General features: G+C 36.1%; 2 protein-coding genes across 10 annotated transcripts in view; both read left to right on the forward strand.

Moving 5' to 3' along the window:
- Positions 1-16606, forward strand: part of Nepl16 (Neprilysin-like 16) — a 2088045-nt gene that overhangs the window by 797024 nt on the left and 1274415 nt on the right. The gene's annotated exons all lie outside the window — the stretch shown is intronic.
- Positions 4825-6746, forward strand: LOC137236968 (uncharacterized). 2 transcript variants are annotated; one of them, XM_067760070.1, is made up of 6 exons: positions 4825-4928; positions 4993-5289; positions 5548-5710; positions 5774-5946; positions 6038-6197; positions 6263-6746. In XM_067760070.1, the coding sequence occupies exons 1-6, from the start codon at positions 4872-4874 to the stop codon at positions 6736-6738; spliced, it is 1326 nt and encodes a 441-aa protein (XP_067616171.1). In that variant the 5' UTR covers positions 4825-4871; the 3' UTR covers positions 6739-6746. The 2 variants fall into 2 exon arrangements, with proteins under 2 accessions (XP_067616171.1, XP_067616172.1); XM_067760071.1 differs by having other exon boundaries at positions 4993-5181.

Here is a 16606-nt window from a genome sequence, read left to right on the forward strand (position 1 = left end):
GGTAAGTTAATTTAGTTGTTACAGAGGGCATGAAGGGATTTTATACAATGCAAGTAGATATTTAAGGAGTAAGTATTTAACGAATGGGTAGGTATTAAAATAAGAGTAAGTACTTATGAAATGTACATACGTAATATGTATATATATATATACTAGCCTTTACCTGAATATATATATTAAAATATACCATACCTACATTTTGATACTTACCTTCAATTTGTAATATACTTACCCGTTTTTAATTACGTATGTACATTTCATAAGTACTTATCCTTATATATTACCCTGACGGGATTCCGAAAACGATTCAGAAATGATCCCGGAAGGATGCCGAAATAATTGTGGATTAGTCCCGAAATAGCCCCGACGGGATCCGGACGTATCAGAAAACCATACAGAAATGATGCCTGAAGGGTACCCAAATAGTCCCGAGATGACCCTGACGGGATCCCGAAATCCATACAGAAATGATTCCGGAAGGGTCCTTAAATGATCGCGAAAAAGTCAAGAAATTACGCTGACGGGATCCCAGACGGATCCCGAAAACTATCCAGAAATGATGCCGAAATAGTCGCGAAATTATCCTGGCGGGATCCCGGATGGATTCGAATCCAATGCAGAAATGATGCCTGAAGCGTCACCAAATGATCCCGAAGTGACCCTGGTGGGAGAAATGATCCCGGAGGGGTCTCGATATGACCCTGACGGGATTACAAATTAGGTGAAGCTAATTATAAAAGCATGTTAATAAGGCAGCAGGCGCGTTGAAGCGAATGAAGAGTTACAAACAAACATACAGGTAAAACTAATAAAAGCGTGCTAATAAAAACAATTGAAGGAGGGCGGATGGCGGGAGGAGACGGAGAGCACCACCGATCGTTTTTCCAAAATTGGTTAGATCTCGATCTGTATGAGCCAGATAACAAAAATTATTGATTTAGGAGAAAACTTATATTGAGTTATAACAATTTATAGATTTTGCACCAGAGGGGGAGAGGGGGAAGGGGGGATGAGGAGACGGAGGGTGTCATTGCTCACTTTGTAAGCCCTCGACTTATTTTCCCTATTGAGATTGTAATATTAGTGAATGTCATTAAACGTATAGTTATAATGTCTAGAAATTATTAAAAAGTAATTGTTTGAAGGGTCGTGGAACCCCTTCCCCTTTCCGTTTTCGCAAAACATTTCGCCAATAGACTGTTGTCCATCTGTGTCCCAAATTTCATTAGCCGTTCTGACGTGATCCAGTCACAACGACGAACAAATACAATAATTAAATTATAACTGTTCCCAGGAGGCAGGGTCCTCCCCTCTTTTCAAAAAAATATATCTAGTAAATCCTTCTGGCTATACATGTCCCAAATTTCATCCAAATCCGTTCAGCCGTTCTTGCGTGATTGAGTCACAAAGACAAACGTCTGGACAAACATCCAAACTTTCCCTTTTATAATATATTGTAAAGAACTTAGTGAAAGTCCGCTTATTTCAAATCTTCTGCTAACGTTCGTATCGCTAAACTGTTGAATAAATAACTCTAATATTCAGTAATGCAAAATGGCTTTTATTAAAGTACTTTACAATAACACTGATACTTCACAACCAATAGCTTGCTTAAATCAAACTGATTGCTGCTGTTGCTGCTTTTATACTTTTATGTTTCCTCGCTTCTCGCATAGAAATATGCGCGATGATTGCATACTTTTGTGAGTATCTCAGATATATGCATTTGTATGTGTGAGAACTACTTTTCTGATGATTGCGTACTTTTGTGAGTATCTCTCTACTGCTGTATGTACATATGTGTAGACAAATTTGTTTATGTAGATGCAAGTGACTGCTTAGTATCGGCTTAGAGATGATAGTATACCTTAGTGTTGCTAATATTCGTCACACTGCCCTCCACCTAAGTGTGATCTTCCCTATCAGACAAATTTCCTGATTTAAACGCTGCTAGCATCTCCAAATGAACCACCCTTCTATTTCGTGGTTTCCCAATGGTTTGTATGCGGTAGGTGGTATCACCGATCCTCTTCACAACTTTGTATGAGCCTTCCCAACTGCACCGAAATTTGGATGGAACACCTTTCCGCCGGTGAGGGTTGTATAACAGTACCAAATCTCACTACAAGGAACTTTCCGAATTTTTGTTCTCGTCGTACCTGTGTTTCACCTTACTACTCATTACCCTGGGTCTTTTCCTGACACTCTGTTCTTTAGCCAAGGAAGAACTACTTCGCGGAGCTTGATATTGACGGATTGACTTTGCATCATCAGTATCGTCTTGACGTTTCACAACAGTAGTGCGCTCTGGCTTGAAACCACCCTTGCATTCTTTCTGGGAAATTCTTTCGTTCCCATCCATTAGAGTTTGCCAATGCCAGTCTTTTTTCGCGGGTACCTTGGGTTTTGATTCGTTTGGCCCATTCATTCCATCAATCTTTTCCTGCTTTACTTTCTTTGACTTTTTTGGTGACAACGTGATCGATCTGATTGCGAGTATTTAGATCAGGGGAATTGAATTTACACACATAAAATAATAATTTTTCTGAAACATGCTAATATACACTTACATATTTATTATTTCGCAAAAAACATAATTTTCTCTGCCCGCATATGACAAATATTTTGGGCGGATATTATATTTTACATAGAGATCAAACGAGAAAAACTTTGGCTTTGCATTGAGATCAACGAACCTGCTGGAATTTTAAACAACGATGGGAATACAGCAACGCAATAAGCAACACACATAAGCTCCCATTGCAAGAGCACCAAAAACGTTAAAATATACGTATACAAAGAAATTGCGACCAAGCACAGCAGGCATTGAAGCGAACCGTCAAGGCGGACATCGCACAAAGAGGAAACAAAAAAATGCAATGTACTGGAAAGACGTCACCTCAGCATACCAACAACACAGCGTGGGTACTAGGCAGCCATAAACATTACACTTGCAAGTTACTTACGAAGGGCAACCAACTCGTTGACAACAACAAGGCACAATAAGCAGGCAGCAGAGGGAAATTGAAAGTAACTATGCTAACTGGGGATGCGTACCAATGAACTCGCATGCTAGGGGCAGTCCAAGGGGAATTACTACATATGTAATTTAGAAATAAATACTTATATGCAAGTAGATAATTGAATATATGGGTAGAATAATACCGTTAGCATGTAGCTTGATGTATAGTTTTATGCATGAACCTCGTGCTGGAAATTACCATGTTTCGAGCACCGGCAAAGTCAGTCAGCCTCAGTCCATTAGGAGAAGTTTCAGTTTGTATGCTGAACTTTCCGACTGTAGGGCCAAAAACACCTTTTTTGCCCACCCTGCCGTTAAAGTCGCCAAGCACGACTTTTATATCATGGCGGGGGCAGCGCTGGTATGTACGTTGTAATTGTTCATAAAGAGCGGCTTTCACCTGATCGCCTTTCTCCTCTGTCGACGCATGTGCGCAGATGAATAGCATATTAAAAAATTTTGCTTTTATTCGGATAGCGGCGAGACGCTCGTCCACAGGCGTGAACGCCAGCACTTAGCGACAAAATCTCTCTCCCACCACGAACCCGACGCCGAAACTGCGCTTATTTGTATGGCCACTCCAATAGATGTCACAATGTTTAATCTTTTTCTTCCTTGCTTCGTCCAACGCACCCAGAGAAAAAATCGTAATTTTTAAGCAACACGATTCATGTTAATTTCACACGATCGATTTTAACATGCAAAGCAACAACAATTTTTCAAAATTTTTCAAATTAACACTATCTGGCAAACAAGATTTTTACTTCTTCGACTTCATGTAAGATGAAGTATACTGATAACAATATTTTACTGTTGAAGTAACACTGAAAAGTATTGAAAAAAGAACAACAGCAACAAATTCTTCGAATTCATGTAACATGAAGTAGTCTGATAACATTATTTTACTGTTAAAGTAACATTTAAAAATGTTGACTTAGACTTCATGTAATATGGAGCAGTCTAATAACAATATTTTACTGTTGAAGTAACACTGAAAAGTGTTAAAAAAAGAACAACAGCAACAACTTATTTGACTTCATGTAACATTAAGTAGTCTGATAACAATATTTTAGTGCTGAAGTAACACTGAAAAGTGTTGAAAAAAGAACAACAGCAAATATCCCGTTATAAATTCATCATTTTTCTCGAAATGTCAGCGTCGCTTGCAATATAATATTGTGAGTTGTATTTTGTTTTGATAATTGAGCAAGTTTATTCATAAATATTTAATTAAAGCATTTCGTTAGTAAAATGAGCAGTGCAGTGAGTGATGTTGACCAAGAATTCAGCCAAATATTTATTATTGGGCCCAGTCGTGAGCTGCTGCCTTCTGGTGAAATTGAGACTTCTCTGCCTCAAAGCGGCACCGCAGCAGCTCCGACGTGCGAGAATGCGAATCTAAAGGACATCATTTGCGGAAAAATGGATTTTGGCGAAGATGTGTACAAAAGAATGATAGGTAAGATAATTTAATTAAGTTTTTATGAACAGGAACCTATTCATTCAATCTTCAATTGTATGTTTGTTAATAAGCGTGCACATTAGGGTGCTCCATATTTGTATGGAGGCAAATTTGTATTAAGGAATAAATCAAGAACTTTTCGGAAATTTATGTTAGGTAGTGAAAACGTAATCTGTGGAAATATTTCAAGATATGGCAATGCGACAACCTGCTAGAAATTGCTAAAGGTCAGCAAATTCTTGCTTTGTTTGACAAATTTGCAAAAGGAGTCCCACCCTAGTGCATATTCATAAATATACATATTTTATATTTTCAGACTGTGGAATGGACATTGAGAGCCTGTTTTTAATTAAAGAAGACGATATCAATGAACTGTTCCCTGTTTCAATGCTTGGGACTAGAATTAAATTTAAGCAAAGGCTAGCCAATTTGAAGGAAAATAAAGTAAGCGTTAGTTTTAGTTAAATGTACACATATAAATTTTTTTGCATTTAATTTTTTATTGCAGGAAAATATTGTTTGTTTTTTGGAATCTTCAAATAGTTCGCTTAGCTGTAGCCACAAATCTCAATCTGTCGCAGCAAGTACACCTGTAAAGAGTCTAGGTGAAATACTAAAAGCAACTCCATGGGGCCAAAGCATTTTGCAACAATATAAGGAACATTGTTTGTTGCTAGACGAACATCGCGAAGCCTTGGTAAATATCATAGTCCAACATTTTTCTGAGCGGTCGATCCCTATGACAATGAGGGATATCATTAATTTTTCAGAACAAATTATACTATTATTTCCTATAGAAGATTTGGTAAGATTTTTAAAAACAAACGTTTTTAATATTGGCTATGTATTATCCCGATATCCAGCTGTCAGTTTTGTTGTAAGTAGTATCAAAGCTAAAATGTTGTGCCATGTTTGATTTAATGTATTGGGCGCGTAATGGTAAAATGAATTCACCAACGATACAAAGCTTTAGATTTAATACTATGATTATTCCAAAATAGCACCTGATTTCGGGCCTCCCTTATAAAACATTTGCTTCATTATTTTACTTACATATATACAGAGATATTACTGCAACAAACGCAGTGGAAAAAATCCTACTGGAAAATTATATGACAAAGCAACAAATGTCCGCCGTAAAATGAAAAGGGGTACACAAGTCAAGGATGCGCAAATCGATATAAGTAGTTATAAAATAACGAAACAGACAGAAACTCAAACCGAAGGTATACATTTTGTTTAAATGTACAATTTGTGTTTTATTATATTTACTTTTATTATATTGGTAGATGAAGATGCTTTGGGCAAAAAAATATGGCTTTCACATAACGTGGAACCATGGAGTGTTGTAGAACAAAACTGGAGAGATACGATTGCCTTAAGAATAGAAGATGTCAAAAATAAAAGCAAAAATGTGCTTATTGAATGGCCGCTTTTAAAACATTCACTTGGATACTCCTTGGTAAGAATAATTGACCTTGAATTTTAAATATGATCATATGTAAGTAAAAAGTATATTCATAAAATTTTTTTCTTCATACATATATACGTAGATTGAAATTGATTTCGAATTGAAATACCCGGGCAAATCCCAAAGTTTGTTCACCGAATGGCCTAATTTTACAACGACTATACTTCCATACATGAATGAAAAAGTAAAGGATTCAGCATCCAAAAATTTATTGGCTAAAATTGAGACATCCCTGAATGACGGTAATTTAATACCTATACTTTAGCATAAATAATAATGTATTAATGTAATTTACTTTTTATCGCAGATTCAAAAGATTGTATAATTACGTTGCTTTTACATGCTGTGCTAAAGCCATCAATGATTTCTGTCCAGCAAGCAAATGCCGGCAAACGTCTGAAATGGAAGCCGTCTATAGGCGATGCTCAAAACGCTACAGTACTGCACTGTGAATGCATTAATGATTACCAAAGACTATATGAAGAACTTAAGTTGAAGGCTATGGGGAAAGAACTTCCATTGCAACCTATAATTTTAGTTATTGGACCAGATATAGCTAGTTTGGCTAGTTTTTGTATTCTTTTCGATGGTATTCTATATAAGGTGCCTACATTTTTAAAAGCACTTGATACTATATTTAAGTTATTTCATGTCCTGAATTTTGAGTATCCTGCGGAAGCGAAAAACCTGTACACTTTTATACAACATTATTTTTTTGATATTGAATGCATAGCAACTCCAAATATTGTCTTACTTACAAGCTACCTACAGACCGTAAAATAATTTAACAGCATGTTTAAATGTTTTCTTTGCAATTTTGTTGCGTTAGAGGCAAAAAGTTTGGTCGCTCATTTAAAAACTTTTCATACGTTTAATAAGATTAAAAAATTTATTTGTAATATACCTAAATGTGGGCAGTGCTTTTCAAACGTTTATACCTTTCAAAACCATTTAAAGAGAGTTCACGCACGTTCGGCTGTAGTTACGAGTTCGCAAGAACAACAAGTATTTTACAGTGAAAGGGAAACACACGAAAACGTACTACAAATAGGCCCTATTGCAAGCAGTGAAAATATAGCTCAGTTGGATATTAATCGATTCATTTTATCTCTACATGACAAAAATAATTTTAATAGAAAGGATGTGCTTAATGTTTTAGACAATGTAAATGAAAAAATTTTAAAACCAATTCAGGAACATGTTTTAATGTCAATCTCACCACTTATAGCAGACCTCAATCAAAGAATCTTTATCGAAAATCAATTCCGAAAACTTTTTTCACCTTTTGAACATATTTCTAGCGAGTATCGTTTTTTGAAATCTTTAGAAAATGAAGAAATTTTTCAATTTCCCTCTTCATATACTATTAGTGAAGAGATTTCCGAAATTGTTATCAATAATAAGTCCCGAATTGCATTCCAACAAAGTCGTAGGAATAATTATGCCCATAAAATTTCAAATTGCTAAATATTTTCAATCGAAAAGCAATTTAAAAGATACATTGGAAAATATGCAAACTTTAAAAGATAACAACCAAAGTTATACAAATGTCATACATGGTGAAACTTGGAAAAAGAAGATTTGTTACTTCAATGAAAAACTAGTTATTCCATATATTATATATTATGATGATTTTGGAATTGATAATCCACTGGGATCACATGCTGCAGATCAAACTGTTTGTGGAATTTATTACAGTTTTCCTACTATACCAAAGCACAGCCAGTCCACATTAGAAAATATATTTGTTGCAGGATTTTTCAAATCGAGACATCGAAAGGAATATGGAAATATGTATTCATTAGGACCTTTAGTACAGGTTATTCAACAATTAGAAACAGAAGGATTGATTCTAAATACTTCGTATGGAGAATATCGTGTTTATTTTGTATTAGCGCTAATAATTGGTGATAACTTAGGTTTGAACTCAATATTAGGGTTCACCACTAGTTTCAATTCAAATTTTTACTGTCGAAACTGTAAAAGACAAAAAGTAAATTTAAGGTCAGATGTTGAAGAGCTTCCAGAATATTTGAGAGACAGAGAAAATTATTCTCTTGACTGTTCCCTTAAAAATGAAGCACTGACTGGTATTAAGGAAGCATGTATTTTTAACGACATACAAAGCTTTCACGCAGTTGATAATTTCTATTTTGATATGATGCACGATATATTTGAAGGTGTTTGTAGATATGATATTTCTGAAGTTCTTTTAAATTTTATTGTAACGAAAAAGTATTTCAGCATTGAAACCCTTAATTATCGTAAGCAAATGTTTCAGTATGGCGAGACAGAAATCGGGAATATTTGTCCTCCTATAACTTTAGTTAATTTAAAAACTTCTAACTTTCGTATGTCAGCTAGGGAAATGATGACTTTCTTGCACCATCTTCCTTTAATAATTGGTGACTTAGTTCCTGAAAATGATGAAATATGGACTTTTTTTTTGATTTTAATTCAAATTGTGGATATTCTTATGATGTCTAATATAGATGAAATTTATTTGAAACGATTAGATTCTCTGATTAGACAGCATAATACTTTGTATATATCACTTTTTAATAAACATTTAAAACCGAAATTTCATTTTCTTGTTCACTACGTTACATCAATAAAAAAATGTGGGCCATTAAAAAACATTTGGTGTATGAGATTTGAAGCAGTTCATAAAATTTTCAAGGCTTATGCAAATCAATGAATTCTAGAATAAATGTGCCTTGGAGTCTTTCCATAAAAGCCTCCTTAAAATTTGCTTACAATTTAAAAAACGAAATATTTTTTCAACCAGATTTAATTTCAAATGTTAAATTTCTCCTACCTTCTAGTAACGTATCAAAATATACTACGGATTTTCAAATTAAATATGAGTTACAGAAATATCAATTATATTCCAAAATAACTTACAAAGGCTTAGAATTCAAGAGAAATTTCTTCTTTGTTACACAACGAGCAACTTGTACTTTATTTGAAATTGAAGACATTGCTGTTTGCCCTTTACAAAAACTTTTCTTCATATGTTCAAAATATAATATAAGTTTTAGTCCACATATTCAAGCATATGTATTGGGGGAAAAATCATCCAATTTTTTTATTATAAATAGTTGGGACATATATTCTCCACCCCTACATGCACATATTTTACGAAATAAGAAAAAGGTTATACGTTTGAAAAGTTTTTGAAATGAATACAACATTTTAAAAACATGATTTGTCCCATATGTATGTATAGTAACAAGTTTTATATAAATATTTTTTATAAAGAAAGTTACACATATATTATCTAAAAATTTTTTAGAAGACTGAATATACAAATATATATGTATTTACATATTTAAAAAAAAAAATGCTGAATTTTCATATCATACGAGATTTTATTTTATTATTAAACATAAATTTTTTACATAATAGTGGCATAAAAAAGACATATAAGTATGTTCGCCATTCTCGTATTCCATATATAGTCCAGGCATATTAACATCTCAGGTGGAATTCTTCCTGACCATAGCTTTCTTTGGTTTATGGAATTCTCCTACTTATGAACATGAAACGTTGAAAAAATAAACCAAAAACAGCTGCTGCCATTCTCGAAATAATAAAAAAACGCCAAAAAAAATGCACTTTAAATGGCTGCAGCAAAGTATGCTCTGGAAATTTTTGGTTTATTTTTTCAACGTTTCATGTTCATTAGTGGGAGAATTCCATAAACCAAAGAAAGCTATGGTCCGAAAGAGTTCCACCATTCATTGGTTTTTCGTCTAATATGCCTGGACTAATAAAAATTAAAAAAAAAAAATTGAAAAATTATTTAAGTATATACATATTATTTAAAAAATCGGTAAAATATGTTAGTAAAACAAGACGCCTTAAAGAGCATTTAAAAGTTTGTTAAAAGAAGTAAAGTATTATTAAAATGGTTGGCCAAAATGTATTATTTTAATTATTATTATTACTATATATTATATATAGCGGGTATTATTCGCATAAGATTTTTCTCAAGTCTGATTACATAAGTATACTAATATAACAACGCTGAATTAATTTCATTTATCACAAGATTTAAGTTAAAAATGTATGTATATTGCATGTGTTTAATAAATACAACCACTTTAGAGTCAACTTTAAAACAAGACTTTTACTTAAGGGTAAAACAACAGGGGATAGTGTTAAACTTAACAGGATTTACTGTTGTTTTAACACGATTATGCAGTGTTAATTCAACATTAATTCCTGTTAGTTTAACCATAGGTATCATGTTAAATATCATGTAAAATCAACAATATTTTGGTGTAAAATCAACACTTTTCATAGTGTTAAATACACACTTTAAGTTAATGTTGAATTAACACTTTTTACAATAATTCCTGTTAATTTAACAGTAACCACCGTGTTAAATATCATGTTGAATTAAACAAATTTTAGTGTTCAATCAACACTTTCCATAGTGTTGAATAAGCACTTTAAGAACATGTTGAATTAACACTTTTAACACGAGGATTACACTATGCTTCGGTTTGAAAAATTTTAAACACAAAAAGTGTTAAAAAAGTGTTGATTCAACACGATTTTTTTTCTGGGTGCGTATTTCTTGGATGGCGGTGATGTCAGATTTTGCTTTGACGAGGACATCAACCAGCCGGGCATCTGCACCAACCCCATTCAGGGAACGGACTTTTCAGGTTCATGCCCTCAATTCATTGTCCTTCAAACGTTTACCACGGTATTCATCAATAGGGAGAGTTCTTTTTATCCGGGGCTTGTTGTTGCTTTTCATTGGAGAATGGTTTGACGTGGCGGGTCCCAAGCCCAGCGCACAACCCGCTCAGCGGGGGTGAAAATATTACTTGTACGTTTATATAGCGAGCCCCTTTCTCCAAGCCAGACGCTTGCAGCCGCACCTAGTGGTGATCAGACGCTGCCGATGGGAGATCCCCCGGCTAGCCCTTAAACCGATTATATCAGATTGGGCTAGCCAGGTTGCCGCCTCCTCACATTAGCTCACCACTAAGCGGATGTTTAGTGGCTACCCAGAGGATACAAGGCTGCAAGCGACAGGAAGTAGTGAGCTGCTTGAACCGCATGCAAAAGAATCGCTCTGGCATTTCCCAGGTGAATGGCGATCGGAAGCTTTCCCCACTTTCGTGGACTTCTACACATGGCTCCACCCTTCATCAGTTAGATAATAAGTTAGATAATAAATATAAAGGGCCCTATAGATACTCTATATTGATAAAAACAACAATTTTACACTAATACCACATAGAACAGAAAGTAGCGATAGGATTAGTATAGATAAGGAGATAATAATTCATAAAAATAAACTTAAACCAATATAAAACAATAATAATCGCGGATTAGTCTCGAAATAGCCCCGACGGGATCCGGACGGATCAGAAAACCATACAGAAATGATGCCTGAAGGGTACCCAAATAGTCCCGAGATCACCCTGACGGGATCCCGAAATCCATACAGAAATGATTCCGGAAGGGTCCTTAAATGATCGCGAAAAAGTCCAGAAATTACGCTGACGGGATCCCGAACGGATCCCGAAAACTATCCAGAAATGATGCCGAAATAGTCGCGAAATTATCCTGGCGGGATCCCGGATGGATTCGAATCCAATGCAGAAATGATGCCTGAAGCGTCACCAAATGATCCCGAAATGACCCTGGTGGGAGAAATGATCCCGGAGGGGTCTCGATATGACCCTGACGGGATTACAAATTAGTGAAGCTAATTATAAAGGCATGTTAATAAGGCAGCAGGCGCGTTGAAGCGAATGAAGAGTTACAAACAAACATACAGGTAAAACTAATAAAAGAGTGCTAATAAAAACAATTGATGGAGGGTGGATGGCGGGAGGAGACGGAGAGCACCACCGATTGTTTTTCCAAAATTGGTTAGATCTCGATCTGTTTGAGCCAGATAACAAAAATTATTGATTTAGGAGAAAACTTATATTGAGTTATAACAATTTATCGATTTTGCACCAGAGGGGGAGAGGGGGAAGGGGGGCTGCTCACTTTGTAAGCCCTCGACTTATTTTCCCTATTGAGATTGTAATATTAGTGAATGTCATTAAACGTAAAGTTATAATGTCTAGAAATTATTAAAAAGTAATTGTTTGAAGGGTCGTGGAACTCCTTCCCCTCTCCGTTTTCGCAAAACATTTCGCCAATAGACTGTTGTCCATCTGTGTCCCAAATTTCATTAGCCGTTCTGACGTGATTCAGTCACAACGACGAACAAATACAATAATTAAATTATAACTGTTCCCAGGGGGAGGGGTCCTCCCCTCTTTTCAAAAAAATATATCTAGTAAATCCTTCTGGCTATATATGTCCCAAATTTCATCCAAATCCGTTCAGCCGTTCTTGCGTGATTGAGTCACAAAGACAAACGTCTGGACAAACATCCAAACTTTCCCTTTTATAATATATTGTAAAGAACTTAGTGAAAGTCCGCTTATTTCAAATCTTCTGCTATCGTTCGTATCGCTAAACTGTTGAATAAATAACTCTAATATTCAGTAATGCAAAATGGCTTTTATTAAAGTAATTTACAATAACACTGATACTTCACAACCAATAGCTTGCTTAAATAAAACTGATTGCTGCTGTTGCTGCTTTTATACTTTTATGCTTCCTCGCTTCTCGCATAAAAATATGCGCGATGATTGCATACTTTTGTGAGTATCTCAGATATATGCATTTGTATGTGTGAGAACTACTTTGCTGATGATTGCATACTTTTGTGAGTATCTCTCTACTGCTGTATGTACATATGTGTAGACAAATTTGTTTATGTAGATGCAAGTGACTGCTTAGTATCGGCTTAGAGATGATAGTATACCTTAGTGTTGCTAATATTCGTCGCACCCTCCACCTAAGTGTGATCGTCCCGATCAGACAAATTTCCTGACTTAAACGCTGCTAGCATCTCCAAATGAACCACCCTTCTATTTCGTGGTTTCCCAATGGTTTGTATGCGGTAGATGGTATCACCGATCCTCTTCACAACTTTGTATGAGCCTTCCCAACTGCACCGAAATTTGGATGGAACACCTTTCCGCCGGTGAGGGTTGTATAACAGTACCAAATCTCACTACAAGAAACCTTCCGAATTTTTGTTCTCGTCGTACCTGTGTTTCACCTTACTACTCATTACCCTGGGTCTTTCCCTCACACTCTGTTCTTTAGCCAATGAAGAACTACTTCGCAGAGCTTGATCTTGACGGATTGACTTTGCATCATCAGTATCGTCTTGACGTTTCACAACAGTAGTGCGCGCTGGCTTGAAACCACACTTGCATTCTTTCTGGGAAATTCTTTCGTTCGGTTAATGCATCCATTATTGTTTGCCAATGCCAGTCTTTTTTCGCGGGTACCTTGGGTTTTGATTTGTTTGGCCCATTCATTCCATCAATCTTTTCCTGCTTTACTTTCTTTGACTTTTTTGGTGACAACGTGATCGATCTGATTGCGAGTATTTAGATCAGGGGAAAGTCATGTAGCTTGATGTATAATTTTATGCATGAACCTCGTGCTGGAAATTACCATGTTTCGAGCACCGGCAAAGCCAATAAGCCTCAGTCCATTAGGAGAAGTTTCATTGTGTAGGCTGAACTTTCCGACTGTAGGGCCAAAAACACCTTTTTTGCCCACCCTGCCGTTAAAGTCGCCAAGCACGACTTTTATATCATGGCGGGGGCAGCGCTGGTATGTACGTTGTAATTGTTCATAAAGAGCGGCTTTCACCTGATCGTCTTTCGTCTCTGTCGACGCATGTGCGTAGATAAATGGCATATTAAAAAATTTTTCTTTTATTCGGATAGCGGCGAGACGCTCGTCCACAGGCGTGAACGCCATCACTTGGCGACAAAATCTCTTTCCCACCACGAACCCGACGCCGAAACTGCGCTTATATGTATGGCCACTCCAATAGATGTCACAATGTTTAATCTTTTTCTTCCTTGCTTCGTCCAACGTATTTCTTGGATGGCGGTGATGTCAGATTTTGCTTTGACGAGGACATCAACCAGCCGGGCATCTGCACCAACCCCATTCAGGGAACGGACTTTTCAGGTGCATGCCCTCAATTCATTGTCCTTCAAACGTTTACCATGGTATTCATCAATAGGGAGAGTTCTTTTTATCCGTGGTTTGTCGATGCTTTTCATTGGAGAATGGTTTGACGTGGCGGGTCACAAGCCCAGCGCACAACCCGCTCAGCGGTGGTGAAAATATTACTTGTACGTTTATATAGCGAGCCCTTGCTCCAAGCCAGATGCTTGCAGCCGCACCTAGTGGTGATCAGACGCTGCCGATGGGAGATCCCCCGGATAGCCCTTAAACCGATTATGTCAGATTGGCCTAGCCAGGTTGTCGTCTTCTCACATTAGCTCACCACTAAGCGGATGTTTAGTGGCTACCCAGAGGATACAAGGCTGCAAGCGACAGGAAGTAGTGAGCTGCTTGAACCGCATGCAAAAGAATCGCTCTGGCATTTCTCAGGTGAATGGCGATCAGAAGCTTTCCCCACTTTCGTAGACTTCTACACACGGCTCCACCCTTCATCAGTTAGATAATAAGTTAGATAATAAATATAAAGGGCCCTATAGATACTCTATATTGATAAAAACAACAATTTTACACTAATACCACATAGAATAGAAAGTAGCGATAGGACTAGTAGAGATAAGGAAATAATAATTCATAAAAATAGACTTAAACCAATATAAAACCATTAGTAATAAACAAAATAATTTAGAAAAAAAAAACAACAATCTCATTATAAGCATTCCACATTACTGATAATTCTCTTTAAGTAATCGCAACTAAACAAAAAAAAAAAAAAGACAAAGAAACAAATGTCAACTCAATATGTGCACATGCAAAGAATGAAAAAAACAGCATGATATGTTCAAATGTAAAGAATGAAAAAAAAAACCACAAAAGTCTGCATAATGGGTACATATGTAAAACAAAAATGTAAACAAATAAAAACAAAAACCACATAAACAAACAAATTCATTACTTTCGGCATCAATTTACCATTATGTCTAAATTACGACCACACAACAATTGAATGCGAAAGATAAATGAAATTTCGTAAACCAAGCAAGTTAAAGGAGGCATTAAACATACAACGACGCAGCACGGCACACTTAAAATTTAATTATGTCAATGCCACTTGAATGTCAGTAGAATAATTACACTTAATTGACGCGCAAATTATGTATGACCATTCTCCAAAGGCGGGTGATGTAATGTGCCCTTAGAATTAGTTCCGCCATCACTATATTCAATTGTTCACTACGTATTTACACACGTACACTTATGCATTGAATACACATATTTGTTTCTATCGGTCAATTAGTCACACTGACTGGTACACTTTGGCCATATACCAACATATGTACTCATGTACCTAAATAAGGTCTTTCCAATATGCTGACTATGCATACAGGAAATATGTACACTTTAGTATGTAAGTATAAGTGTAAATAGGTATAAGTAGAGTAAGAATATTTTGTATAAAAGCTGAAGCATTTTCATAATAAAGGCCATTCGGATTCAATCACTTCTGATTGACAAAATTTAGAACATCTTTCTATTCTATTATTTATAGTACCACAAGGCGGAAGACGAAATTATTCGTATGGCACACGGTCAAGGTCTTTGGTAGGACTTTTTAGAAAAGTCTTATTATATGCCACAAGTTGGTCCTAAAGTAACAAAAATTATAAAGATCTTTATTGAATGCATTATTGGGGATTCGAAGACAATAAAGAAAGAGGGTTTACTATCACTAAAAAATAAAGAGGATAAACCATTTGCAACATACACTTAGGTCCAATGGAAATCACTCATAAAAAGTATAACCATTTGCTAGTAGTTGTGGATGCTCTTAGCAAATTTGCCTTGTTGTACACAACAAAGAGCACAGACAGCACTTCCGTTATAGAGAAATTGGAAAAACAATATAACGGACAGGGGCACAGCTTTTACAGCAAAAATTTTCACAGGCTATTGCGGTAAAGAGGGCATTCAGCGCGTGGAAACGGGCAGGTTGAACGAATAAATCGTATTAGCATACCTTTACTCACAAAATTGTGTCACAATAATCCGGCAAACTGGTAGAAGTACGTTGATAAAGTACAACGGCTGTTAAATAATTCATCTCCAAGGGGTACCAACTTTTCACCTTTCAGAATTTTAACAGGGTTTAATATGCGCACATCGGATGACATTGGTCTTCGAGGGTTATTGGAAGAGTCAATAGTTAACGAGTTAGACGAAGAGCGAGAAAACGTTAGATAGCAAGCCGTAGACAACATTTCGAAGATTCAAGAGGAAAATAGAAATAAATTTAACTCCAAACGCAAATCGGAGATAGAATACAAAGTATGGGAGCCAGTTGCGATAAAAGGAACACAGCACGGTCCAGGTCTTAAACTTAAAACGAAATTTTTGGACCATTCTCTGTAAAAGAATGTCTTCCGCATGGACGATATTTGGTTGGAAAACGCTAACAGTCGCCGAATATATGAAAGCTTGGAAACCATCATTAGGGGTCGAACGCCATATCAATGTTGGAGCGACATACGGTAGAACTACACGAAGTGGACACACCTACTGACTACCTTTATCT

This window comes from Eurosta solidaginis, chromosome 1 (genome assembly GCF_040869045.1).
Source record: "Eurosta solidaginis isolate ZX-2024a chromosome 1, ASM4086904v1, whole genome shotgun sequence".
Lineage (NCBI taxonomy): Eukaryota > Metazoa > Arthropoda > Insecta > Diptera > Tephritidae > Eurosta > Eurosta solidaginis.